Raw genomic sequence first — 27,865 nt, 5'->3', positions numbered from 1 at the left:
TTTACGGCGGTCGACATGAAACACGCAAGGAAGAAAAACATCACCTACAGTAAAATACTGTATTCAAGATACAAAATTCAGTTTTGTTTTTACATTTTGTCTAACATTCTGTTATTTAGACTTGATCACAATCTTAACAGCATAAGGTATGTACAGAAATAGGCAAGATATCACAGTTAATTGTATATGATCTATATACAGCTGAGACTGAGTAGTTGGGATTAACTTGGGCACATGCACCGGAGCAAGTCGTCCTCCATGGACCACACCATGTTCCTTTTGGTGGAGAGGATGAGATACTAATTTCACAGTATTGCTACAAGCCATGAACCTGATTCTGTTTTTGCTTTCAGTAAATCAAGGTAATGATTGAAAAAATGTAAGTTTAGTCCATAAATGTTTTTTGTTGCTATATTGGACCAGATTCAGAGAGTAATAAAATGTGTCTGTGTCATCTCTGACACAGTCTCAACATTAATTTTGCATTTTGAGTTCCATAACACTGGATCATCTACACTTACTAATTATTGCAGGGATGCTAGACCACACCATATTGTGCAAATGTTCCCGTTATTGTGTCCAGCCTCCACGTTATTTCAGTATATGAAAAAGAAAAAAAGATAACAGTCATAGAATCAGTATGGAGTGAAAATAGCCATTTTTTACAGCTATAAAAGTCCAAATATTGTAAAAACATTTTCTTATTAAAATCAAATTAGCGATACAAAATGTAATGGTCCACTGAGAAACACAAAAACATATAAACAAAACCCTGTTTTAAAGAATGATCTGTAGTTTTCTGGTAAAAGTCGACCAAATATGGTGAGGCAAATGTAACTAAATTATTTAGTTTTAAACATAAGAGAAATGTTTTCTGTCCATTTCTTTTATAAAAACATTATTTACATTCATGAATTTTCTCAATTCTTCAACAACAAATGTTTTTACATGTGTAAGGGAGACCGTAACACTGTAGAATTGTATTCAGGCAGGTTCTGACTCGGGTTGGCACGATTCTCCAAATCCTGAATTTGACTTGACTTTTGATTTTAAGGTCACGACTCCATTCATTTTTAATTCAATTCATTTTTTTTTTTACCACTGACAGCCTGGCTGTTGTCAGACTGTCAAGTCTTGATTTGAACTGATTTGTAAAGATCAGCAGATTACTGGTTTCATGCCCTGACAACCATCATTTACATTTGTGTGGGATATAAAACACTACGGCCATTATTTATTAAAAATATATTTCACCAGTTAACTGCCAACAGACTGCTACCAAAAAAAGGAGAGTCATGACAGCTCGAGTTTCAACTGCAGAACCAACACTTTTATGTTGTTCTTGTATTTCCTTGGACATGTGCCGCACACATGGAAGAAGGCAGTGGGGAAGAAAAATCTAGCTATTTAGAGGATCGCAAATCCTGTTTTTGAGTGTGACAATTTAAATCCAATGCTTAAATTTTGATTTAGAATTTGAAATCGTGATGCCCCGAGTTCTCGAGCCCCGAGTGGGATTTTTCGGAATGGTTTGTGTGTTACGATTATCTGATATGCTTCATGTTATCAATGTAATGGCAGATATGTGCAATTTTATCCCAAAACTGTAAACTGTAAATAAATAAGATCCTGCTTTAATCCCAATCACACATGGAATAGATTATAGGTTGTCATTCATTTTCCTCTTGTACAACGTCACCTACTCCCTAATCTCATTCAGCAAATATGTGCCAGCAGTTAATTAACCTATTCACATTGTTAAAAAAGAAGCCTCATGTAGTTTGACATGGCATCCACACAGAGGCAGCAGAGTACCACACGTAAGCAGAGGGTGAAATCCGGTTTAGGAGAGGTCACTGGAGAAGCTTTGGCGTCCGTGCAGCCATGTCCACTCGCTCAACATCTAGGACATAAACAAATGATGGTGTCTTTTTATCATTACACATAGTTCAGGCAAAAGCATGAAATCTTTTTTGCCATCAGAAAAAGGCAAGTGTGAGGATGCTTGTACCTCCATACTGCTCTCTGATTCCTGGATGGTGTCATGCAGCAAACTCTGGAGTCGACTCTCAAACGTCCTGCTCTCCTCCACCAGAGACTCGTCACTGCAAACACACCCAAAGTGATTCATGCAGATGTTACTCGTCTGTAATGATAGCAGGCTATCTGTGTTTACACAGGAGATTTTTCTGTGCTTTCTGAGAGGTTCTGGTGACGACGTCTGTCTTTAAACGAAATGGAAAGCGGTGTGGAGTGTGTGAAAGCAAAATCAAAGGAGTGAGTTTTGGTGAGATCATCAGGATACAAATAATACGCCCACAAATCTGACCTAAGTAGTCGAGGCTATTGTGTGAAAAAAACACCAAAACCCAATTCTTTACTGATTTTGAATATGGTACATCATAAAGTGTCCAATGTAAAATAATGGTAAAATCATGATAAAGGTGAGCAAACCGTGTTTCATTTGAAAAAGCTTGGTAAACTGAATTTCTGTGTGTCTACGCCCCACTACAGCCCTGCTCCTTCACACCTCAGAACTCAGAGCCATCGCTGATAAATAAAAACATTAATGATACATATAATCATACACAAATATACATAAATGTCTCCTTATCAGTTGAGAAAAAAAAAGAAAAAAAGGGGTACAGTCACATTTGGTAAATGTTAGGTCTACGAAGCAATCTTGATTTAAAAAATGGAAAAGATGAATCCCATATTTAAGCCTTTCAATCACTATAAGAAAAGAAAGATCATTTATCTAAAGGTTCAAAGATGAACAACAAACAATTTCTAGAAATTAGATGTTTTGGCTGACTTTCCCAAAATATTTGTGTGGGTAAGAAAAATGTGACGTCATGTTTATCTTCTGTGGTCAATAATATTTACAAACCACAAGTTTCAGACCATAAATGGAAAACTACCTTTAAGCCCCTGTGTGAGTGTGTGAGTGTGTGTGTGTGTGTGTGTGTGTGTGTGTGTGTGAGTGTGTGAGTGTGTGTGTGTGTGTGTGTGAGTGTGTGAGTGTGCGTGTGTGTGAGTGTGTGTGTGTGCGTGTGTGTGAGTGTGTGTGTGTGTTTGTGTGCGTGTACACTCACAACTGCTGTAAGCTGTGTCTGGGGGTCAGCAGAGGCGGCACTGACGAGGGGGTTCTTAATCCATCAGGACTCCCACTCACCGGGCTGCGAACTTTACTCTGCACAAGACAAGATGGTGCACTTCGTCATGTGTTGGTTAATAAGATATACAGCACCTGCTTCTTGTCGAGGATATGTAACAATCTGATATGGTGAATTTAACAACTCTTGTTTGCAGTTTGAGATCTTGTTGAGCCAAAATAAAAAAATTAATCATTGATGTGTGTTGGAGCAGATATAAGTGATGCTTGAGGAATCTGGTGAATCCAACCAAACTGCTGCTATTCTACGATTATTATTTGTAGTTACTCAAATCACATTATGCAATTATATGCAGTTTACAGGCGTCCCTGAAAGGAGAGTTGAAGAGCCTTACACAGGCGACTTTGAGCAGGTTCCACAGCTCTCTCTGTCGTTTCTCCTGCAGACTCATCAGGACCTGTTCGCTCTCGGCCATCCTCTGGACCACGCCCTCCACCTTCGGCAGCAGCTCCATCACGCGCTGGCGGCACACGGCGGTCTTACTGTATAACACACACAAAAATAGAATTATGAGGGTTCCCAACATGGATGTATAATTAAGACATGGATACGGCAGCCTTGTTTCCAAATACGCCTAGTCGTAAAAGTGCCTTCAAAAAGGCATTCTGCCCGTAGAGCACAATGTCTGTGAACCGTTGACAGTAACAGGGTCAATTATGACTCTTTCTAATATGAATATCTGATGCATGCAGGTTGTGTGCACGGACCATGTTAACTTTATTGGCTGAGTGGGAACTTGCGGGCGGGGCCAGTAGAACAAACACTACTGCGTATATTCAGTGGGACTCATAACCAGGACGTTTTTTAGGTGCCCTCTTTGGTCTAGTACCACGATCTTAGAAAACGTATGGTTCTTAACCTGAACAGGACTGTCTTCACTTGAAGTAGAGCGGCAGGCCCTGAGGCATTCATTAATGATTCAGAAACATTAGTAACCGCAGACTGGAGGGCTTTTTTAAAAAAGAAACCTTTCATTAATAAAAGCTTGTGACTTTCTGCACTTCGCCATAAATATCAGTGTCTTTAATTAATTTGTTACCTTACAGTTAGTCATTGTGTTCAATCAATCAATCAACTTTATTTATAAAGCACTTTTCATACATGAGTATGTAGCACAAAGTGCTTTACACAGGAAAACTAAAACAATAATAAAGAAAGCCCCTCCCTCCCACCCTCCGTACTATATACATGCACACATACGTACACACACATACACACACACACACACACACACACACACACACACACACTTACTACAGGAAATAAGGAGACATGGCAAGGCACTGAGGATTGAGGAAACGCCACCTTTGGGGCCGTCCACACTGGGAGGAGTCACAGGCTGTGCCACGGGGGGCACCAGTGCCCAGGCCCCCCGACCCTGACAGAGAACGACTGGCTGGGTCAAAGGGACCCAGGGACAGCACCCCCAGCAGCAACCCAGACACAGCTCCCAGTGTGGAGGACCCCCCTGAGGAAACTCTGGAGTTAACCCTTAAAAACTAAAAACATAAGATAGGATAAAAACCCTGACAAAAGATAATTTAAAGAAGTGAACAGTTAAAAGGATAAAATGCATAAGATAATAATAAATAAAATAAAATAGCATCGAAGATAAATAATTAAAAAAAAATTATTTAAGATGAAAATTGTTTAAAAAAACCAAACAAAAAAAACCAAAAACAAAACAAGATAGGAACAACAACATAAAATACGATAGAACCACATAAGAATGGAATAAGAATTTAAAATATTAGTTAAAAGCCTGATTAAAAAGGTGTGTCTTTAACCTTCCCTTAAAAATATCAACAGTCTCTGCAGACCTGAGGTTCTCCGGCAGGCTGTTCCACAAGCGGGGGCCATAGTGGCTAAATGCCGCCTCACCGTGGGTTTTAGTTCTTGGTTTTGGTAGGGATAAAAGGCCAGAGCCGGAGGACCTCAGGGTCCGCGAGGGTTGATATGGTAAAAGCAGGTCAGATAAGTAGGAGGGCGCAATGCCGTTAAGACATTTAAAAACCAGTAAAAGAACCTTAAAATCGATCCTGAAGCGCACGGGGAGCCAATGCAGTGACTCTAAAACTGGTGTAATGTGCTCCCGCCCTCTGGTCCTCGTCAGCACTCGTGCGGCTGAGTTCTGTAATAATTGGAGATTTAGAGTACTCTTTTTGGGAAGACCAGAGAGCAGGGCATTACAATAATCTAAGCGACAGGAAATAAAAGCATGCATTAGCACCTCCGTACTGGCCTGGGAGAAACGGGCGGACTCTGGCTATGTTCTTAAGATGATAAAAACCTATTTTTGTCATATTTCTGATATGTGGAATAAAATTCAGCTCAGAATCAAAAATCACGCCCAGATTTTTAACTGATTGTGTTGGTTTAAAATGTTGTAGTTTTGGAAAAAGTTTCTCTCTCTGTTGTGGTTGTAAATGTTAATAAGTCACCAGCACAAGTGTTTTTACTTGACCTCTTCTCTGGACTGTGTCAGTGTCTACTAGATAAATCTTTTGCTCTCCTGTTTGTTTCCTTGTCCCTGCAGACATTTAAAAATCCAGTTACTTTTTACATATAGCAGGGAACTCCCCCGTGTAGCTCATAACATGAAAGATTAGTTCTTTCTATTTGAGTGTCCGAGTGAGCCATAACAGTGCGCACACATGCACAACTACCAGTATTAGCATAGCATTACTGTTATTATCACTATTATTAACACCTGACATAATCCTGCTATGACATGTTCAAATGTGTGTTGTGAAAGAGGCCTGTGTCACCATTGTGATTCATTTTTACAACCTTACTCAGAGCCTGCAGAGCCTTCAATTAATGCGTCAGTTTCATTTTAATATGGGCACATGACTAAATCACTATAACCAAGTTAACCAAGAGTTTGAGTTTAGTTATTTTGTTTTATGTTGAAAGGCCCTTATTGTGTGGAATGTTTTGCTATGCACTTCCTATCTTCCTATCTCACCAGTTTTCTCTGTATTTAGTCGGTGTATTTCCCAGTTTCAGTTGTCAGGTTGTCAACATCTGCTTCTTGTCTTTCATTTGTGAACCTGCTTTTGGTCCTTTCCAGCTGGTTCTCCGTTCATTTTTTTGTATTTCTCTTTAGTTTTTGGGCTTGCTCCGGCTCTCTGTTTTTGTTTGTTAGACTACAGCTTTACATCTTTGTTTTTCAGCCTGTCTGCCTCGGTGTCTCGCATTTCAGTCCTTTCTCTATAACATAACACAAAGTTGTACAGCTCTGATAAAGTAGCTATGCATTGCAACCACAGAGCTTCACATAATTCATTCAATTCCCCAATCCACAAACACAATGACACACTATGTCTGTCACTCTTCAAAATGATTGGCCCTCTGGATGACTGCAAAATGAGCCCTGATTTATGTGTGCTGGGAGTTGTTTAATGAAACATTTAGCGTTTGGTATGTGTATACCTGAGGTGTGTGTAGAAGTCTCTCAGCTTCCTCTCATAGAACTGCACAGCCTGAACCACCAGGCGTACCACCTCCTGACTGTCTCCCGGGCACCTCTGGTCTGAGCATAGGGAAGGAAAGGGAAAGCCAGAGGAACATAAATGAGGTTTATTTTCACAAGAAAACCCTGAAACAAGTATTATGTAAGAAGCGAACACATGCATGGCATCCAAACCTCTGGGTTTCTCTCTGAGTTTGCGGAACAGCTCCATGGCCTTCCCTTCACTGAGGAACAAAGAGGGGAAGAGAGCAAGGTCCGAGATCACATAGCAGTCGTTTTCTTTGTTTGTTGTTTTTTGTAGTTAAGTTCGGTTCAGACTTACAGTGTGTCCAGGGCCTCTCCACTCCTCCACGGCTGTCTCTGCACATCCACGATGTCTGGCTGCAGCTGCATCATCTCCTCCTCCAGTTCGCTCACCTTGGCCTGGACACCCACACACGGGTTTTAGTCTTTTTAAAGCACATGCAAAATTTCCTTACACGAGCACAGAAACAAACTCAACGCTACCTGACCACAGCTGACAGCTGTCTGCTCCATCTCCCTCCACACGCCCAGGAGTTTCTCTGATGCTAAGAAACATAAAAACACTAACATTAATCAGTGGCGAGCTAAACTGTTTGAAACACTGAAGTACACTTCCCACCTGAGGTAAACAGGAAGACCAAATTAAGTTATAAATAATTACGATTAAAGGAAAGATAACATGCAGTTCTGGCAGTTGTTTTATAAACTTCCTGCTATCCAGCAACAGGTTTTTGTAACATAGTACCGATCCCGGTGGATGTCTGCTCCTGGTATTTGTCCATGTCAATGTGCAGGCTGGTGATGAAGAAGTCCAGCTTGGCCATGAGTCTCTGGTGCATGGACACCATCTCGTTCTTTTGTTTTGACAGTGATGAGTTGTGTCTCAGCAGGCTCATGCTGAAAGAAGGAGGGAAGAGAAAAAGCGTTATGCATGTGTATGTTGTGTGTTGGTGCTTGTGTGTGTGTGTTTTTTTTTTGCTAATGTCCTACATGGCAGCTTTCTGGCCCTGCTGCAGTCTTTGCCAGTCTTCCTTCAGGGAGCGGATGGTGTGCCACGCCTGGCCACAAGTCCTCCTCAGAGGGCTGTAAGCCAGAACGTGCTTAGGGTCGGTTTCTATTACAAAGACAAAGGACAGAGAGAGAGACACGCAAAGCAAAGAATGTTAATTGTTATGTTAGCTATTACAGTTTGAACTCATAAAGGGTTTTAAATTCAGGCTAAATAATGTTTGTGGCATTTTTTATCTACAGCTTCAGTCAGACATGGCAATAGGCTTAACCATGATTTAAGAGGTGTACTGTGTTTGTTTGCTTTGTATCTCAACAGTATGTGAGGTTCAAATGTGGCAACGTATGTGATTATATGATGGGATTATTTTATTACATTATCTTTTTGTCTTTATATAACAAATCATCATTCATCTAAAAAGTAATTTCAGTGAAAATAGAAATTGTGATGCAAAACTCATCATTTGTTGTTAATAAAAAACCTCATATTTGCTTATTTCTGCGTACTCACGGACGAAGCGGATGTTTTCTGGAAGAGTGCGAGGAGCAAACTGAGGTTCATAACTGCAGGAGGAACGATCAAACAAGAAGACAAGAGGTAAGTCCGTCCGCCGCCCGTCTATCTCCTACAGAAGCAGATAGTAATAATAATTATATGATTCAGCCTGTCATTATATTGTGCTGTTGACTTTTCTGTGAAGATATTGTGTGTACAGTGTCAAGTGTTTATGTAGTATATTACTGCGTAATCTATGGCGCACTGTGTGGCCAGTCCATGAGGCTCCAAGGCAATGCCCGCCTCTAGCAGTAGCTCCTGATTGGCTGCAGGGATGCTCGTGTCTTTTTCTATCCTCAGCTGCAGGTCTGCTACAGTCTCCTCATCCGACACTGAGTATGTCAGGATCTTAGCAGACATCATGTTCAGGACATGAACCAGCTGAGAAGAAAAATGAGAGAGAAGATAAGTAAATGTGCAAAATCCCTTCAAATTCCACCAAAATGTAAAAACACTCGGGCAGCACTTTGGCCTTAGAAATTTCCCTAGTTTGCCATAACCTCCATATAAGGTTGGTCAACATCAGACTGTTAAATTAACCTTGAGCTGCAGTATGAGTCCCAGCTGGGAGAAGCAGTCGCTGGGCGTAGACTCGGGGTCTTTGCCTCTTTCCTGAGGACACCACTTCAACATCAGCTGCAGCCATCTCTCCAGTTTCTCTAATAACAAACTGTAAAACACAAATTAACACATTAGACTGAGTATAACAGTTTTAAATTGGCATTTTTATGTGTATGTGTATGTGTGGGTGCGGAAAGAAAAATCACCTATTAAGGTTGTTGGGCTGAGGCAGATGTTTAGAGAAGCGGACTTCCCCTGAGAGGTCCTCATAGACGACAATATCGTTGTTCTGCTTCAGGCTCAGTTTATTGTGCCTGGAAAGGACACAGGTGGATATGTGTGTATATATATATGAGAGAAAAGCCGCGAAAATTTAGTTTTCGGGTTGCATTTCTTCGTTGTGTGTAACGAACTTTGATCATGGTAAATTCCAACCTGTGCACACAGCCAGTTACGTGCCAAGACCTGACCCTGAGTTTCTGCAATCATAGGAGGGTATTTTTATTCCATGTAACACAGACCCCCGTGGAGTTTCATGTCTTTCATTTATCATATTAGTGAGGCTCAAGGGGCACTGGCAGGCACAACCCACATATCCTGCAATTCTCTGCTTTGGCAACTCCTGTTTATTTATATATTCCTTGTGTGTTACAATCCAGGCACGTAACAATAATATTTACTTGGAATTGAGCTTATCATTGCTTCACATTCAGAAAGGTCATTGTTCAACTTATTTTGCAAAGACTGTACTATAGTCATCAAGGTGCACAGCCGGGAGGGGAAAATGAGATTTCAGAAGAAAGAAGAAGTGGACATTCTGACATACATCAAACTCAAACTAGTTTTGGAAAACATGACTTCACTTCCTTTACAGTGACTGTTGTGACATTTGAACAACTTAGTTTTGATATGGGATTTTATGAAAGGGTCTATTACCAAGGAACAGGTTGCCAGGTTGGTAAGAAAGGGCGAAATCCTGTGATGCACTCAAACACCAAAGTCCCAAAGCTCCAGTAGTCCACAGTGACTGTGTACTTCTGCCTCTCAATGAGCTCTGGAGCCTGAAAGATGGAAGGACAAAACACAAGTTCAGCTGTTACTGTCCAGAATACGACGAGAAGATTGTGCTGAGAATGTGTTTTCATCACTTACTAAGTACTGAAGTGTTCCCACAAACGAGGTGCAAAGGCTGCTCTGGTCCAGCTCTTTAGCATAGCCGAGATCTATAATCTTGTGGATCAACTGAGTTTAGGAGAAAAGGAAAGAAAGAAGTGTAATCAGATACATTTGATTCTATAAATACAAACTGATCATTCATAGGAAGGTTTTTAAACTTTTGCACATTATATTTATGTCTGACAGAGCGAGGCTGGCTGTGTACCGCTATGCTAAACTAACCCTGACTCTATACTGTTTATATGAGCGTGGTATCATCTCATCAAACTCTCAACCAGAACACAAATAAGTAAATTTCCTAAAATGGAGAGCTATTTCTTTAAATACTAAGGGAATTAAGGATAAATGAGCATTAATTAACTTTTAATGCTTTTCTGTCCATTTGTTTTGAACCTCTTTGTTATGATAACTTCTCAAACCCCAAACTAAGTCAGTATGTTGGATTTACTATTTCTCTAATACGCCAGACGAAAAACAAGTGTCCATTTAAAACTATAAACTGCACTGCAGCTTTTCATAAACCTGAATATATAACCGCTTTAATATGTCTGGCCTCATTTATGTAACATTCTTTATTTTCTTGTGTCCTGTTGTAGGCTGATTTGATTTGTTGCACAACGAACAAAAAAAAGGGAGGCCCAGAGATGAAGGTAAGAGCAAGAGAATCTCAAAAGTTTCTCCTGACTGTAAAGGTAAACTAGAAGGATCGAGTTTTCCACATTAAAAATCCAGTGCAGCAAAGCTGTGCTCAACTAGTGAGGGTAGACATGTGGACGTGAGAGAGACGAGTCTCCTGCACTTATTCCACATAACCCGCACACAGACAGGCAGTATATGACCCCTTTGTTGTGGTTTGGGTGTATTTGTCATAACAGGACGCTTCACGGCGTCTTTAACTCACTCGCTTCTCTCCCTGCTGCAGCACGATGTTTTCTGGTTTCAGATCTCTGTGGATGATCCTCTTCTTATGGAGGTAGGTCAGAGCGGAAGCTGAATACAGACGGAGGAAGAAACACAAGAAAAGAACAATGCAGAGTTACTGCACATATTGTAAATTACACGTTGAAGGTTTATGAGCTCATATGAAATAAGTTACTTTCAAGATACCTAAAAATTGGGCCCTTTATGCATGTTACCCCCCCATCCTGTTTCCTGTCATCTCTCAAGCTGTCCATTCAATAAAGCCATACAAAGTAAATAAAAAAATAAATAAAAAGAAGATGCATGGGCAATCATTGCCCTGTAATGGAAACGAATGTTACGTTTCACTGCAGCAAGGTAAAAAAGTTACACCACTATATTTTGTAGTGTTTAGTAGCTCTTCAAAATTAAATGAACACTCTCTGATGTTATTGTTTTTGCTGATGGTTCAGTGGTGCACAGGTGTATGCCCGTGCCCTGTGACATTACCGTTGGTTGTGGTTAAAGGTGCAAACAAAGCAGCTTCAGAGGTCAAACATTTCAACCAGAGTGGATATAAAACACTTCCTTTCAGTCTGGTGTTAGGTCACTCTTTAACTGACCCTTAAGAGGCTGATACTCGTATATACATTCTTTAGCCTTTAATCTGTCGGAAGTGAAGTCTAATAGGTTTTGTCTCAACTTACAACTGAAACTGTAATGTCCCTTCACTTGTGCGTCAAAGGGTGACTAGCGTGTGTGCTGGCAAAGTGAGTTAAACGAAGCGGAACTCTTAACCTTTGTGGCACCTGAATGTATGACCGTGTGTGTGTGCGTGGGTTTGGGTTTGGGTGTGTTTGGGTGTGGGAGTACATGCCTGTGTCTTTACCATAACTTGTGAGGTAGTTTAAAGGGGGTCACCCATTATCAGGAAATGTCCACCAGCTGGTAACAGGAAAAGGAGTTTCTGTGTGTGTGTGTGTGTGTGTGTGTGTGTGTGTGTGTGTGTGTGTGTGTGTGTGTGTATGTATTTTCCTCTTCCCTCCATTCTAGATATGTGTGATCCATACCACATGTCCTCTCTTGAACCTGTTTATACTGCTGGTGATATGCAATGCGTTGTTGATTTGTAAATTACGCTCGTGTCAGAGTGTGAGTGTGATTGTTGACGTAAACCTCCGTCTGACTGTTAGCTGTTGCTATGGTGACTAAGAGGCTGGTGGTCATGACATCATGATACCGGTCACCACGGTCATTTCCTCCATGCTACAGGAAACTAATCACGCTGCCAGCTCACTCAATCGCCCAATCAATCTATCACTCTCACATTTACACGATTTGAGAGCCGTGGATACTCACAGATGTCACATAACAGAATCAAAACGGAACCCTCCCTCATTCCACAGCAGTTGTCCAAGAGGTTCAGATACTGCAGAGAGCACAAACACAGACACTTGACACTTGAATAACATGAACCATGAAAAAAATCATCATAAGTGGACACAGTCTTTGCTGTGAGCTCATGAATCTGTCGTCTTTATTCATGTTTAAGTCCTTTCTGCTCTGCTTTCCCTCTGTAAAACAGCTGTTTTCCGTCCATTAAGTACATTATGTTTATTTGGGTGTGGATATACATCAGAGGACAGAACAGGCTCGGACTCAAGCAGAAAACAAAACCAACACTTTTGTTATATAGCTTTTACATTTGTTTTAAACACACAATATGCGTTCTTCGCCACTTGGGGTCTCCCAATCAAAACAATGGAAACAAAACACGCAGTTTGATGACGTCTCAAAGTAGCGTGGGATCATGGGAGTTTTTGTCGTCATTGTTAAAGAACCACCATTCCAGCTAAAAAAATCCATCTAAGTGACTTAGAGGAGGTAATGTATTTATGTTCCTCACTCTCTGATGTATCATCTGAGGTTTTCCCAGAAGCTAGAATGACAGGGGACCAAATGAAATGCACTGTTACTATCAGTAAAATCAAGGATTTCTCTGGTTTTGAAAAATGGTTTGGAAAATGTAAGTACACAAATCAATAAAATATAAAACACAAATTGTCATAGACACATTGTTTTGAACGTGGAAATGTTGCATAATGTAGATTTAAAGGTGCAAGGTGTAAGAATTTTAGTATAAAACATTTTTAAAAATCAGCCAAATCAAATAATTAAATTCTGTCAAAAACGTGTATGTACGGCGCGCAGGTGGTTTAGTGGTTAGAGCGCATGCCGTATACGCAGCCGACCCCGGTTCGATTCCGGCTGGAGGTCCTTTGCTGCATGTCACACCCCCCTCTCGCTCCCATATTTCCAATCTGTCTACTGCTTAATAAAGGTGTCTATGCCGAAAAAATCTTAAAAAAACAAAAAAAACAAAAAAAACAAAAAACGTGTATGTACTGTGATGCCGACATATCTGCTGAAGTAAGCATGCTAACCAGCTAGCCCCGGGCCGGACAACCTCTTTCTTCCAGCGGCTTTGTGCTAGTGTCGTAAACACCAACACTCCCACATGTAGCTAGCTGCATTCTGGCGCCATCAATGGACAAAAGCGGTATGAGCACCACCGCTTCCTGTTGTACAGACCTCGATCTGGCTAACGTGAACATTTTTTTGGAAAGTGAGCGAAAGAAAGGGGTAACAGCTGTTTGCAGGATGCATGGTGATGAGTCATGAAAATAGTTTAACTTCATGATTTATCCAAACAAGATTAAAAATTAAAAATAATAATGACAGCAATAGAAACAGCCTTCCAACTGATGGCCTTGTTTGTTTATGTAGGTCATATAGAGGCATCAGTATGACATTGAAATGGCTTCATAACCAGTTAAAAGTTCCTTGCAGGACGTTCAAACAGTATATTTAAAGCGTTCTACTGCTGTAAACTTGCAGCAGGCCTAACAAAAGAGGATGGTGCAGTTTTCCACTCGCTGTGCCCGCTAACCACTCCATCTGCCCCAACTCGACCATCTGGGATGCTTTGAAATTTTTATGACACTGCGGTTTGTGATGGTTGGCATTTTCCTCCTCGAATGGCTGCCTGGTGCCAACACTGTCTATCGCCTCAGGCGGCACACTCAAGTTTCAGATTAAAAAACTGCTGAGGATCTCTCCCCAGGAGTTGTTGGTCCAAACAAACCAGACAGTCACGTTCATGTGTGAGAGAACCTGAAACTCAGTGAACTATAAATAAATAAAAGCAATAATAATATTTGTGGTTACAGTTTTGTCTGTCGCTCTGTCGGGGGGTTTTCAGAGCCAAATCATATTCAGGCCAGCTGCTGAGAAAGAAAGAGTCATGAAAAGTGGTACAAGCTGATCATCGCCACACATGATCACTGCTCCTTGTTAATTCATTATGATTCAGCACTTTGCCCGAAGGACTATGGGCTCTGATCCTGAGTCCTAAACCACTTAACATACTCGCAAACATACCACAGACATTTACCTTCCTCAGATCCCCTCCCTGACAGTACTCCATGGCCAGCAGAGGCAGGTCATTGGTGGCCACCATTTTCTGCATTCCCTCAGGAACCTCTCTGGCTGCAACCACGTTCACATGATCCAACCTACGTCAGCAGAAATGAGCAGACATCAGTGAGTAGGGCTGCACAGTGTTCTGTGTCATATTTCTATCAATGCCTGAGATACAAGATTCCATAAAAGTCTCACTGACAAGGGCTGAAATTTATAAATGCAGTAGTGACAGTGTAATTTGTTGGATTTGAGGAGTTAAAATGTAATTATTGATCAAATGTATGAGAAAACTACAGATATAGTTCCCTGTGTCTTTTTCTTTTGACATGTAAAAATTATGAAATTACTTTCTTGCCACCCAGTTTGCAAATAATGAGTAAGTTGTGTGAGTTTCACCTCATAATAAGGTAATAAATAATTTAGAGGCCTTACGATACAAAATATCTGGTGATTTACAAAGGAAATGAGAGAAAAGTCAGAAAAAATTGCAAAATGGTGTCTTCTATGCAGACAAAACCCCAGTGAAGTCTGACAACAATTCTGACTTCCACCAAAATGAGTAGGTCTACACCGTTTTCTACACCGGAAAGCGGTTACAAACCCAGTTAAAGTAAACACAAGTAAGCAGAAGGCAGCAAAATAAAAATATATGTTAGCTAGCTGATGCAGGTTTGGAACCACTGTTCTCCAATATCTTTCATAAAGCAACATGTACATTTCACAATAGGCGATTTACATGCATCATATTTAAGAGGCTCTGTGGAACTTTTGTGTTGTGCTGGAAGCGGACTCCATTTCTAAACTAACAAATGCTGCTGTCTGTTTCTGTTTGCAGAGCTGAGAGAAGCTCTGAGACAAGGCACTCAAGAATGTGCATACAGTCACATCCTTTGGACTGTCACGGGAAATCCAACCCAAGGCCTTCACAAAGAAATCCAGAAGAATTAAACAATCATTCACAGGCTTGCATAGGCAACAAGGATACTTTTCATGTCACATTACAATCCACTGTAATTTGCAAAAAATTAAAAGGGATTAATACATGTAAATTATGACAAGTTGTTACATTTGAGCACCTTCAATCAGAGATAAAGTCCTTCCATCTTCCAAAAAATGTATCCACCACGTCATACTTTCAGAGTTACATGCAAACCTTTTCATCAGTCCATTGTTAAGTCTCGCAACTGATTAAGTCAGCCATTCCCTTCACCTTACTCCCTCAGCTCACTGACCTGCTCTCTGAGTTTCTCTGTTTCTCATTCTTCACTGTTTCATAACGATGAAGCGTGTTTCTGATTTTCACAAGTTCACGTCCTCTAAAACTAAGGATAACAAACTCAAACTGATACCAGATTCCGCAGGAAGAAGGAACCATAACACTATACACTATATAATGTTTGATATGATCTGAGGTGGAAAATATTTCCCTCACCTCTGTTCTGCCTCACTTCAGCTTATTCGAAAACACATTATGTGGGGTGTGGATCGAAAAAGGATAAGAGAGAGTGGGATGAAGTGGTGAACCTGCACAAGATCTACTTTTCTTGGTTTTCGAGCATAAATTATGCAATAGAAGCACTATAAACACATTATGACTCCAAAACATTGTGAAAATTATGTGTTTTTCAGGACATTGGTAGGTCTGTGTTAAGTAGCTGTAATAATATAATGGAAGGCTGCCATATATGTGTCCCCGGCCCTGTGGCTTCTCCACGAGCTGAGCGTGGGTGCATGGAGGGTTGTGGTTGTGACCATGTCTGCCTGAAAACAACACACTTGTTAAACTAGGACACTAGGAAAGAAATGGTTTAATGCCCATGCTTGCACCCAGCATGTGACAAAATACACACACACACACACACACACACACACACACACACACACACACACACACACACACACACACACACACACACACACACACACACACACACACACACACATTTTGCATCTCACAAACAACCAAAACCCAAATGAGCTGCCATCCAACCCCAGCGACCCAAACTGGAACTGTTAATAGACAACACAGACGAGTGTGGAAATGAAACACACAAAAAAAAACAGAGCAAATGAGGAGGCGGCACATTATCCTGTCAGAAATAACCACCAACAGACCAAAATAACCCAGGCGTACATGTTGCTCTAATGATTTAATGCCTTGTGTGATTTTTACCATTTCAGGATACAAATTTAGTTTTTTTTTTTTTTTTTAGAAGACTTGTGAAACAGATGGGTACATAAAAAGTCAAATGTCAAAGTCATTAGCACGCAGCTTGTCATGGAATGTACCACGCTGAGTCACAACATGTTGAACCAAAACCTGCCTCCTGTGCCAAAGAGAGCTTCGAGGCAATGCATTAAAGAGTCTGGAGGGTAAGAAGTAAATAGGGAAATCACAGTTTTCTCCAACCAGTCTAAAAAAAATTGTGTGTCACACACAGAGAGTCATCACTACGGGGAAAACAAGAGAGCGCAATCTGTTGTAAACAAGCGTAGGTAAGATGACGCGATCAAACGAAAAACAAACAAAACAGTTAGGAAATCTGGTCTTTTTGGACATAAGATCACCAATCGTGAAAGTAAAACGATGAGGAATATTGTAGCTTTTGTCTTAAATAAATATCTGTTTCTGGAATATTTTATATGATTTTATGACCTAAAGGCAAGTATTGCTTTGTTACAAAATCCTAAAGGGATAACCTGTGTCAAAATCTAATTTAAAGATTATTTATAATTTAAGTCAATTTGCTCATATGGTACATAGTCCAACATAAATTCCTGTTTAAAGCGCAGGATACTGATTGGCAAGTCTCCTTGTGCCTCATTATAAAAATGTCTTAGATTTATACTTGAACTTAGTCTGTTCAACAGTATGCTTACATTTGATTTGACAGCACCTGCCTGGTGACTTCACCTTTTATAAAACGACAGCACAAATGAGGCTTAAGGCTCGAATAGAAACAGACCAAAACAGGAAATATCAACTTTTTTGGAAGACGAGATCACAGCGATGGTAGAGGAGACTGAAGGCAACACGTATTATTCAGATGACTAAATAGTGGATTGAGAAACAAAGCAACACAGGCTCTTTGGGCTCAGTCCACCACAGTCCATGGGACTCATACTGTATGTGTCCCATACTGTCATAACCAGCAGGAAAATCACTTAAGTTAAGTCTAGACTTTGCTGAAAGATAAGATCCTTTCCAGTTCAAAGTAAGCTTTTTATAAATTCCTCCTCAGACGCGGTTTTCTGCTTGAGTCATGCTTAAGCCCAAAACTGAGTAGAATACAACAAACTACAGAGACCTCTGCTGCAAGTCATCCTCCTCTCTCTTCTATGTTTGCTCTCTTCCATGTTCACTGTGATCCATCTAATAAAGGCAAACTGCCAGACTGGCATCTGGTGCTCTGCCATGTGAATGCTGTGTGTCCTGCACATGACTGGTATTTGAAAGTGACAAAGGAAGGGCGGTGGTGCCGAGATGAACGGGGTTTTTTGCCTTTCCTCTGGTAGTTTGATGCATGCGGGAGTAAAACTGACCTCTTCATGATCTGGATCTCCAGACTCCATCTCTCTTTGTTTCTCTCGCTCAACTCCTGACGGCACTGCTTTATGGCGATCTGTTCCTCTGTGTCCTGAAAAACAAACACACATTAAGAATATCAAGTATATCTAGTAGTTAATTACCATCTAACATCTCCAAGTGTCCATGGTTAAGTCAAATAGAAGGGGAAGCGGCAAACTAGCAGCAACATGTCTTTACAGTAGGCCTCACATTTGTACGATCATATTATTGTACACTTAGGGCTCCAACTATTCATCATTTGGTCTTTAAACATCAGTACACAGAGGAAACGTCCATCAATATTTGCTCAAGCTCAAGGTTACATCTTGTGTCTTTTCTTAACTGACCAACAGTTTAAAAAACAAAGATGTATGTCATTTACTGCAATTCTAAGACAAATATTGAGATTTGAAAACCTGGAATAATTGAAAGTTTGAATGCCAAATGAATGATTAAAATATCTACAAATTAATTTTCTGTCGGATCCGCTTCCCTATTAACATTATTATCGATCATATTAACAGCAACAAAGCAGTAACATCAAATTTTTTGCTTTGAATTTAGACATTTCTGTCACAGATGCTACACAATGTTTTAAAAAGCTTAAATAAAATATTAATGTACTTAAAGCATGGCCACTTTGGCTTCAAAACTTGATTTTTGTCAGGCGGCCCTACAGTAAGGTGTTTCTGATGATGGCATGAGACAGACGGATGGTCAAAAGAAGAAGAATGGAGTCTAAACCGTGACACATCACCTGCACGCTGACACCAAACTCATATTGTACGTCTAACCACTCGCCAGAAATCATGAGCAGCACAGGGGACATCTCACTACCTGTTTCTCATGGCATCATCGAGGAAACAGGCACCGCCCTGCTTCCTATCACTTGAGCTAATGAACTAATAATAACCCACAGCTTTTGTCATTAATGCAGGAAGACAGGAAATTTTCTGTAGAGGATGTTTAGTCATCTGAGCAGCAGCAGTGCCAGCAGTGCCCTCCACAGCGAAGTGATTGCCGTCGCCTCTTAAACACTAGTCTGACAGTTAAACAACACACTTATTCTTGAGCATTACTCATTTCATTACTTTATAGAGTAGAATTAAAACAAATGATAATCTATATTTGTCATGTTTTAGATGTGGGTGTGCTTTTTGGCAAATTTAGCAAGGTGTAATGAATGTAAACAAACTATAATGTGCATCTAGAATTACACACACACACACATATCAGATATCATTCAGCAAAAACATTAGAATGGTCAGAGTTGCAGCCGCTACGTTGCCCGTTTACTTTAATTCAAGTGTTTACGCAAAATTTATTTGAAAACACAACAAAAAACATTTCCAAGGATCATATTCTCAAGTTTTCTAACTACACTTTACGACTCTCCATCACTTGTGTATTCACATGACAATGCCGCATGATTCAAAGCCGACTCTACGTTTGCCTTGAAAGTGAGTGTGAGTAACACAACTCAAGCACAAGAGAGGAAGAGGAAGGTCCACTCAGCGGGGCGTGTTCGTATTCCCATAGTGTCCTGTTGCTAAATGATGCAACTCTAAAATGCTCTCATCCTGTGACTTACAGTGATATAATTTCAACGGAAACCAACAGCTTCCCGGACTGATGTCATACTCTTTACCGAAGTGGTGCAGGTGAGAAAACAATCCAAAATCAGAGGGAAAGTTTTCCTTTAATCAACTTCTATCATGTCATTCTGACAAAATATGACTGTTTTTAAAGGTCGAATTAGTAGGATTTACAGGCATCTAGCAGTGGGGATGCACATGAGTCAACTGAACGCCCCTCACCTCACCCTCCTACAATGGCCAATAAAACGCAAAAGGGCCTCTTTGGAGTCAGTGTTTGGTTTGTCCCTTCTGCGCTACTGTAGAAATATGGTGTTGCAACAAGGTGGACTTTGTGGAAGAGAAACCAGTCTGTCTGCAGATATAGAAGGCTAATTTTATGGTAACAAAAAACAACTCCTAAATCCCCTTAAATCCTTTACATTGGACCTTTCAAGACAAAGAAAGAGGCGTGTCATATTCACATGCGAAATGGAACGTTTTCTAAGAATGTTTGCGTATAAACACAGACAACAAGCAAGTGATCTCAGAAAGAGGTTTTTTAAACTGTGAGGCGAAAGTTTGAGAAACATGAACTGGGAGCCACAATTTGGGTCATTTTTGTATTCTTTTACTGAGTCATGACTGTCACATCTGAACACAGACAGGATACACTTATTTTTAGATTCAGTGAGACTTACACTTTGTGAGGATATTATTGAGAATTAACTATCACAAAATCAAATTGTGCCTTTGGCTGATGAGGTAGAGCAGGTACACCATTGATAACAGGATTGGTGGGTGTGTACTGTCTCAATTCTGTTTTTCTGAAAGGTTTAGCAAAAGCTCAATGAGAGAAACACTGAAGCATTCCTTATGTGAGATAAGATCTATTTCTATTACAATTTCATGGTATTGTTGTTGCTTCCGGGACAACTAGCTAAAGTCGTAGTCTTTTTAGAAAAAAATTCTGTTATTCTGTCTACCATCATAAGCCCAATTTTTCCACAGAGTACAGATGTAAGTGTTTTATGTGTGTGTATTGTGTACCTTATTTTGCCATCTTGTGACATTCCCAAAGCCTCCGGTGCCCAGTCGCTCCTTCAGCTCCCAGGGCCCACAGCTCTGCTGCTGCTGCGGGGGGACTCGCTTCATGGCCTCCTCAGCTGGTCCTACACCCAGTGCAACAAATGACAACAATAAAGTAAAGTTCACCCTCAGGGGAGCACTAGAGAAAATGCCTTGTTTGTTGTAATCTAAATAAAGAGTTAATTGTCTGTACAGAGGTTAATTTAGGACATCACTCAGCTGATTGGGCTCAGCTCCACATTTTGTCCAGATTTCACCAGTATACGTTTGGTGTTTTCAGCCTTAGGTAACTTTACAAAGTTAAAAGCATTTAAAAACTATAGCATTGATTTATAATGTAAATTCCAGAATGCCATGATAGCATTACTCTTAAAGTACAGCTAAGACAGGAATAAAGCGTAGAACAAATGTAGTCTTTGACCTACGGGGGACTCGAGATGGGGACAGAACATCACCACGGATCCATCCTGTGCTTACTGAGATATTTCACTTCGGACCAAAGTTCTGGGCCAGACACATCAGTATACTGACATCAACATACACAGAATTGGCTGACTGTAGATTGATCTGTATTGTACTATGTTGCTAATGGAGGACAGCTTGACATGTGACAGTATGAAAAGCGCAGGTGTGAATAACGAAGAACTCCCTTCAGCTGCTTCAGTTTCAGTGCATGCTGACTCACTGTCACACTGTCACGGCTTACTTACTTACACTTGAATATAACCGAGCCGTTATTAATGTTATTAGGTACACCTGCACTTTTCCTACCATGACAAGTCAACATGTCTGCTGCAAAAAAAAAGGCCTGTCGCAGTGCAAAAAGTGCCAAAGATATGTGAATAAGATGATTTGTCCAACAGCGCTGACAAGGATGATCTTTTGAAATGTGAAATATCTCACTTGATAAAAGTCTTTCCTTGTTTACAGTTCTTTAAAAAAGTAATTATGGGGTCCCTTCCAAAAGTTATTTTCTATAAAGATAATAATGATAATATTTGTTGACAGATTGTTGATATCACTATTGTATTGGGCTCCATTGGACGGTGCTGAATTACTTTCTATTTGCTATTAAAAACTCTATGATTGTGTTTGTGTTGTGTTTGTTTTTTTTTTGTTTTTACTAGGTGCCATTAAATCAAATATGCATCACAGGATCTACAGAAGGTTTTCAGTGTGTGTACATTTGTGTAGTTAAGTACAGTAAGTGTTCACAGGCCTGTTCAGTCCAGCAGGTAAAGAACATGTCTGCCTTTGTTTCTGACTCCATTGCTCTACTATAATCATTCACCTCACCTCTCTGCTGTTAACAAACTCGTGCATTAAAAACACACTTTCTCTTCACTCCTGCCTGTGTATGTATCCTGTTTATCGGAGTTTATTACAATGTGCTACAGCGGATATTATTTCCATGCAGACAGGCGCTCAAACTGTCTCCAGCAGCTGTCCCGTCCGCTCGGTCCTACCTTAGGCTTCGTCTCCGGCGCTCTCGGGCCTTCACACCCGAACCTCTTTGTGTATCCGTCCGTCTTTAAACGACTTAAACTTTCAAAACATTTTACTTTCAATGTTGGCGACAAAAGGGACCCGTCAAAAAAACTTTCTACTTCCTGGTTCTCATATTTCCTGTAAAACCTGCGGAGACACGCCCACAAGGAGGCAGAGTCGTCCAGCTGGCGGCGTCGCGCAGATGTTTCTCACACATCTGGACGGATCTGCGTCAAGATGGTTCAAATACTTTGTCCATCATATCATAGAGCTTTTTAATTCAATTTAAGAAACACTTCATTTCAAACCAACTATATAAATTTACTCAACGACTGTACTTGTACTCTTCAAACTTATTACAGGCTGTTGTACCTTCTGCCCCACTTGTTTGATAGCTTCAGTTAAACCTACGTAACACAACACATAATCAGCAAAAACATAATGTTGTATAATAATGGATAAAATAAGACTTTATTGATCCTCTGGTGAAATTCATAAGCTAACAGGCGGAATATAGTGAAAAGTAAACCCCAGCTGCAACATAATTATTCTGAAATGATTAATTCTGCATAATAAATACTGTTGTACTTCCATTATATTTTGATGCTAATTCATTTGTACTTTCACCGAAGTTTGAATTCATGAGTTCTACTTGTACCAGAATATTTCTACACTGTGGTTTTACCTGTTTTGTTTTGTTTTAAAGATCTGTGTACCTGTACTCTGCACATTAAACCAAATACATATGATGCAGCTTTTTGTTTGCAGCTCTAAATTAAAATGCCAGTAATAAACTCCTGGTCAGAACAACCACTGCTCTTGCAGTCATGTAATTTATCAGCGGCTTTGGCTCACAAAAGTTGTTTATTAGCTACACAAAGCAAAGGTTTGTTGAATTTTTAGTTATTGTCATGTAAAGGTCACATAATTGTCTTTAAATTGTGTCCCTGTGTTGCTATATGTGTTGTAGCAATTTGTTTAAAACATGGCTTAGAGTATTTTACTTACATTTCCATCTAGTTATATATATGAGTTCAATGTAAAGTGTTATATTTGAGTCAAAGTTGAGTCTATAATGTTGACTCAGCGTGCATAAATTAAATAACTTCAGACTTATATTTAAAGGTTATGCATTTATTCAATTATTACATGTAAAGATAAGACGATTCTGCACAAACATAATGTGTTTCTCAAGTGTTTATTATTCAAGTATTGTACATAAAAGTAATGAATTTCAAACTAGTTACTGTGTCTCCTGCAATAAATCAAACATCCAGGCACTTTACCTTGAACTCGTGTCATAAAATTAGATGTAATATCAACATAGAGATAAAAAGCTTAAAGTCTCTGTTTTATTTAATTCATTTTTTAATGCAGTTAAACTGTGCGCTGAGCGTCCTTCACTATGCTTCAGTGGGTCCAGTAGACATTATAAGGATTAGATTAAATCTCTTGCTTTACAAAATGGGAAAATTTGCAAATAATAATATTAAGAGGAGGTTTAGAACAGTTTTCTGTCGTCTCTTCTCCAACAGGAAATAAAACACAAGCGGTCACAAGGCAAACTGAAGGATGGCATTTAAAGTATAACATCCAGGGAATAGTTTGCTAATTCATGAAGTGTAAAAGCGTCAACACCTTTACTCCTGCATGTAAGGGGCCTTTTTAGGGTTGCCACTATTTTGAGAATGGACATTATGGCTCAGTTTAACAACTTCTCACCAACTGATGGATCAAATTCCTGAACCATTCATGAGAACAGAGTCACTCCCTGCTCTCCTGACCCAACAACTCATCTTACTCTCAGTATTACTTAACGTCTTCTCCCAAATTACCCCTGTCTGACCTTCTCCTGGCTGGATCATTATCATATCAGAAGCTCATTACACTCACTGATGTTTTTGGATGTGTTGTTCAGACAGTGTTTTCTTAAAAGGTTTGCTAACAGTATTTTCTGTAATGCAGATGTTGTCATTTTTCAGGTGGACTTAGTCAGACGTCAGATCGGATAAATGTCCATGATGATTGAGATTTTCAGCTCACCCAGCTCCTCAAGTTCATGGAAAGTCAAATGGAGCATGGATAACACAGAACTCGCCAAGTTGATAATGATCCATGTGTTTTTCGAGAGAAGCATTTCAGATTTCAGAGTATCGGGGTTATGCTTTTCTTTCGACTGCGTTTCTGTCATTAAATAGTTCAAGTAAAAACTGATCTGATGCAACAAGCGTCTGACGTTCCTCTGACGTGATCTGTGGGCGTGTAAGACCCTCTTTATCTGATTGGAAATGTTTGTAGAAAATCAGAAAGGCTTTCCTGTTTATACCATGAGAGTATGGTGCTGCTTCCTAATCTGTTCCAGTAAGGATAGCAGGACAACAGAGGATAAAGTAAAGAATAACTTCATTCTTAGAGGACCTTAAATGTCTTATTTAGCTTTCTTTGTCATGCAAACCTTGTCAGTGGAAATGGCTAGATTGTTGTCCTCAATGACATATAATTACACAAGTGTTTACTTCCCGCTACATCATCATACATCTTTTTCAGCCGTTAGTGTCAGTTGAATATTTTGATGGTAGTGGCCATTCGTGCACACCTGCGCAGCAGATTAACTGACATCTGTGCAGTCACCATTTTCTCCCTTGTTGGAGCATTATCTGCTGATACTTGATGCTGGTTATCTTAGCATAGCACAAACACTTGAAGCAGGGGGGAAACAGTTCAGCTAGCTTTGTCCAAAGGTGACAAAATGTGCCCAATCAGGATGGATTAAACGGTCTGGACAGATGCAACCTCAATTCACTAATCAGTCCTATTTATTTTATCCATATAAACAACATAAAGTGTAAAATCAACACTTGTTTGAGGTCGTCGACAATTGTGACAGAGGCAAATGTGACTGAAGGGTTTTGTTACCTCTGGACAGAGCCAGGTTAGCTCTTCCCTCTTGTTTCCAATCTGTACATCAATCTTGTTTATCTTAAGTAATTGCACTCAGCATCCATATGTAGCTTCATATTTCAGATATGAGAGTGGTATGTTTTTGCAGTATCCACAGTGATGGATGGATCATGCTGGAAAAAAATACGACATATTAAGGTTGCTGGTAAGCAGTGACTACAGTTTGATGTGGATCACAAAGATAACAATTCAAAACAATTTACATTTGTTTTAGATAAGGTTTGCTTGAATTAAAGGGAATTGTATGCACTCTACTGGATGCCATTCTTGTTGTTATGCGTTTACTCATTTTACTTTAAGATTTCCTGGAATTTATTTAAAGTATATATTTACTGGACTACAGGCTAATTACTGTTGTGCTACTCATTGAGAAAACAGTGATCTTTCACCAGGGACTATTTTGACATTTTGTCTACGTTGTTGTGAAACCAGATTTTTTGTTATTGTACTGGCCTTATTAAGTGTGACAACACCTTTGGTGTAACTTGTTTATGATCTCATTGTTTTCGACTCCACTAAACCTTTTTTTTTAGTTTTACAGATACTTCAGGTAAACACTTGGCAGGCTAGGAAGAACATTGTTACAGAGAAAGGGGATTTGCTTTGTAATCTTTTTTATTTACTGTACTGTGATACCTTAAGCATATGTAGTAATACAGGTATATTACTTTGATGTAGAATATATACAGTATGTGACATATAGTACCCTCTGTAAATGAGGTCGTCATATCAGGTAGGAAACCTTTTGTGTTGTGTCTCTACTCATACTTCATCGGGTCAGATTCTGTGGCATTCATTATACGTGGCACTTGATACTCTGTTTATGGATTTGGACGAATTGTGAAAACAGTCACCCACACATTAAGCCTGTAAACAAAAAAAGTGTTTAAAACAGTGGTTTGGTTTCCGAAATTCTTCCACAACATTTCCAAATGCCTCTCGGTGTCATCCATTGCATAATGTAAATAATGTGCAGTCGCATTAAGAATAATTGAAATACTTTTCTCATTAGTCAACATGAGGGAGATTGCAGAATTGTATCTAATTGTAATGAATGACTTTGGTATATCTGCTAAAAAGCAATGGAGCGTAACTCTGAGATTAGAGATAAGGCTTCGGGAGGAACCTGATGTCATGCATCATTTTCAGATTGAGCCATTCTTAAGAGTTTATATTCTTAAAGTAAACATAACGATCAAATGTGTGTGTGTTGATATGCGATTTTGCTCAGCAACAAGTGGGAGTGTGCTCTGATCCAACACAGATGGAAACAAAGAGGACAGGCGCCAAACTAGCTACGCCTGCCCATTACATCCCAGAGTACCATGTTCTCAGCTATTTACTGGTGGTGTTAACAGACAGTAAAAACAATGAACATGAATTATCCTGCGCCAATAAAATCACTGCTGGTACTAAGAAAATGGAGCTATTCTTAAGGATAAGTGGCTCATTTCCTGAGGAAGGGATAGGTTGAAGAAGGGGGATAGTGGTTGTAACAAATGAGTCCTGGTGCCAGCTGGTTCACCACACAGATACGCTGTCAGCCACAGCCCATCACAGGCTGCCAGAGGTCACTGACGGTGAGAGAAATCAATAATATGCCAGTTTGTTCGTCACTCTGAATGCCAGAGTCAGGTTAACAGCGCCGGGCATTTTACGGCATTTTAACCCGCTAGACTAAAGTAAATCACCTGTCAATGAAGTGAACAAATCAAAGTCAGAACACTTAAACTTGACAGCACCATTCAAAGACATTTTTGGTGCGGACTAGCTGACATGTAGCTCAATATTGCAACCTCCATTCTAACTTTTTTGTACTCATTGTAAATGTGGAGGATCATAGTGATATTCTAGTATTATAAAGTTTCTTCCATATTCCAAAAGGTGCATGTGTTTTTGTACTTTGTACTTCTTCTAATATTTACGATTGTCTCGTCTCGTCTCGTCTCGTCTCGTACCGTACCGTATCGTCTCGTATCGTCTCGTATCGTATCGCATCGTATCCAATCTTTTTTCAAAAATATGTATCAACATTGTGCTTAATACTGATGTTTGCCATCCCACAGAACAAAACAATATCAGTACTTAAAATATAACTGAGAACATTTACTCAAGTACTATACTTAATTGAAATTTTGAAGTATTTGTACTCTACCTGAGTATTATGGCCTCAGATTGATAATCAGTCGACCCATAGTATACAGTATATAAATACTATAGGTTACATGTAAATATATGCTCAATTTACTTTCACTAAGTACATTTAATATGAGATACTTTGAGACTTTTACCTGATTACTGTTCCTATAGGTGACTTTCACTTTTTTAAAGTAGCCTGATATCTTAACATAGTGTCTTTACTTTTACCCAACCATGCCAATCGTTTATAATAGATTGTTAACAATATTTGATTTACACTGAAAATAATGATAACTACTTTTAGATAAAATTGCAGGCTGTATTCATATCTTCTAACAGGTGTGGGTTGGTTTGTCCTCTCGTATAACAAAATCCCCCAAAAAAGGTAAAGGTGACAGGTATAATATAAATATATTTACAGGTATATAATAGACCATAGGAGATTGTATAAAATGATGAATTCCAATCCTGGAGCCTGTTTTCTGAAAGTTTTATTTAGCTTTGCGAGAGGACGTGATATCTGCTAAAAGAAAAAAACATTTTCCATGGAATAGATGTGATTTGCCCTGTTCACCTCCCGGATCACTTGGGACAGTCCCGTCCGTGTCGGCACCGCCCAGCAGGCTGCATCATCATCCTGCCTGCCAGCCTCGCTTCCCGCTGAGGTCACAGCAGCCCTCCCTCTTC

The 27,865-nt window shown here is 39.8% G+C and overlaps 1 protein-coding gene across 1 annotated transcript; it reads right to left on the bottom strand.

The window, feature by feature from the left end:
* Positions 1-40: 40 nt before the first annotated feature.
* ikbkb (inhibitor of nuclear factor kappa B kinase subunit beta) lies at positions 41-22,226 on the bottom strand. Its single transcript, XM_030416853.1, has 22 exons — positions 22,057-22,226; positions 20,552-20,673; positions 17,903-17,997; positions 14,331-14,451; positions 12,236-12,305; positions 10,878-10,966; positions 9,953-10,042; positions 9,737-9,861; positions 9,007-9,114; positions 8,780-8,909; positions 8,426-8,620; positions 8,195-8,309; positions 7,666-7,789; positions 7,421-7,572; positions 7,159-7,220; positions 6,974-7,074; positions 6,826-6,875; positions 6,612-6,711; positions 3,511-3,658; positions 3,096-3,193; positions 2,012-2,105; positions 41-1,903 (listed from the first exon to the last, which is right to left on the bottom strand). The coding sequence occupies exons 2-22, from the start codon at positions 20,654-20,656 to the stop codon at positions 1,844-1,846; spliced, it is 2,232 nt and encodes a 743-aa protein (XP_030272713.1). The 5' UTR covers positions 20,657-20,673; positions 22,057-22,226; the 3' UTR covers positions 41-1,843.
* Positions 22,227-27,865: the final 5,639 nt, after the last annotated feature.

Source organism: Sparus aurata, chromosome 5, assembly GCF_900880675.1.
Source record: "Sparus aurata chromosome 5, fSpaAur1.1, whole genome shotgun sequence".
In the NCBI taxonomy this organism is placed as follows: Eukaryota; Metazoa; Chordata; class Actinopteri; order Spariformes; family Sparidae; genus Sparus; species Sparus aurata.
This window is presented reverse-complemented; position numbering and strand designations above follow the sequence as displayed.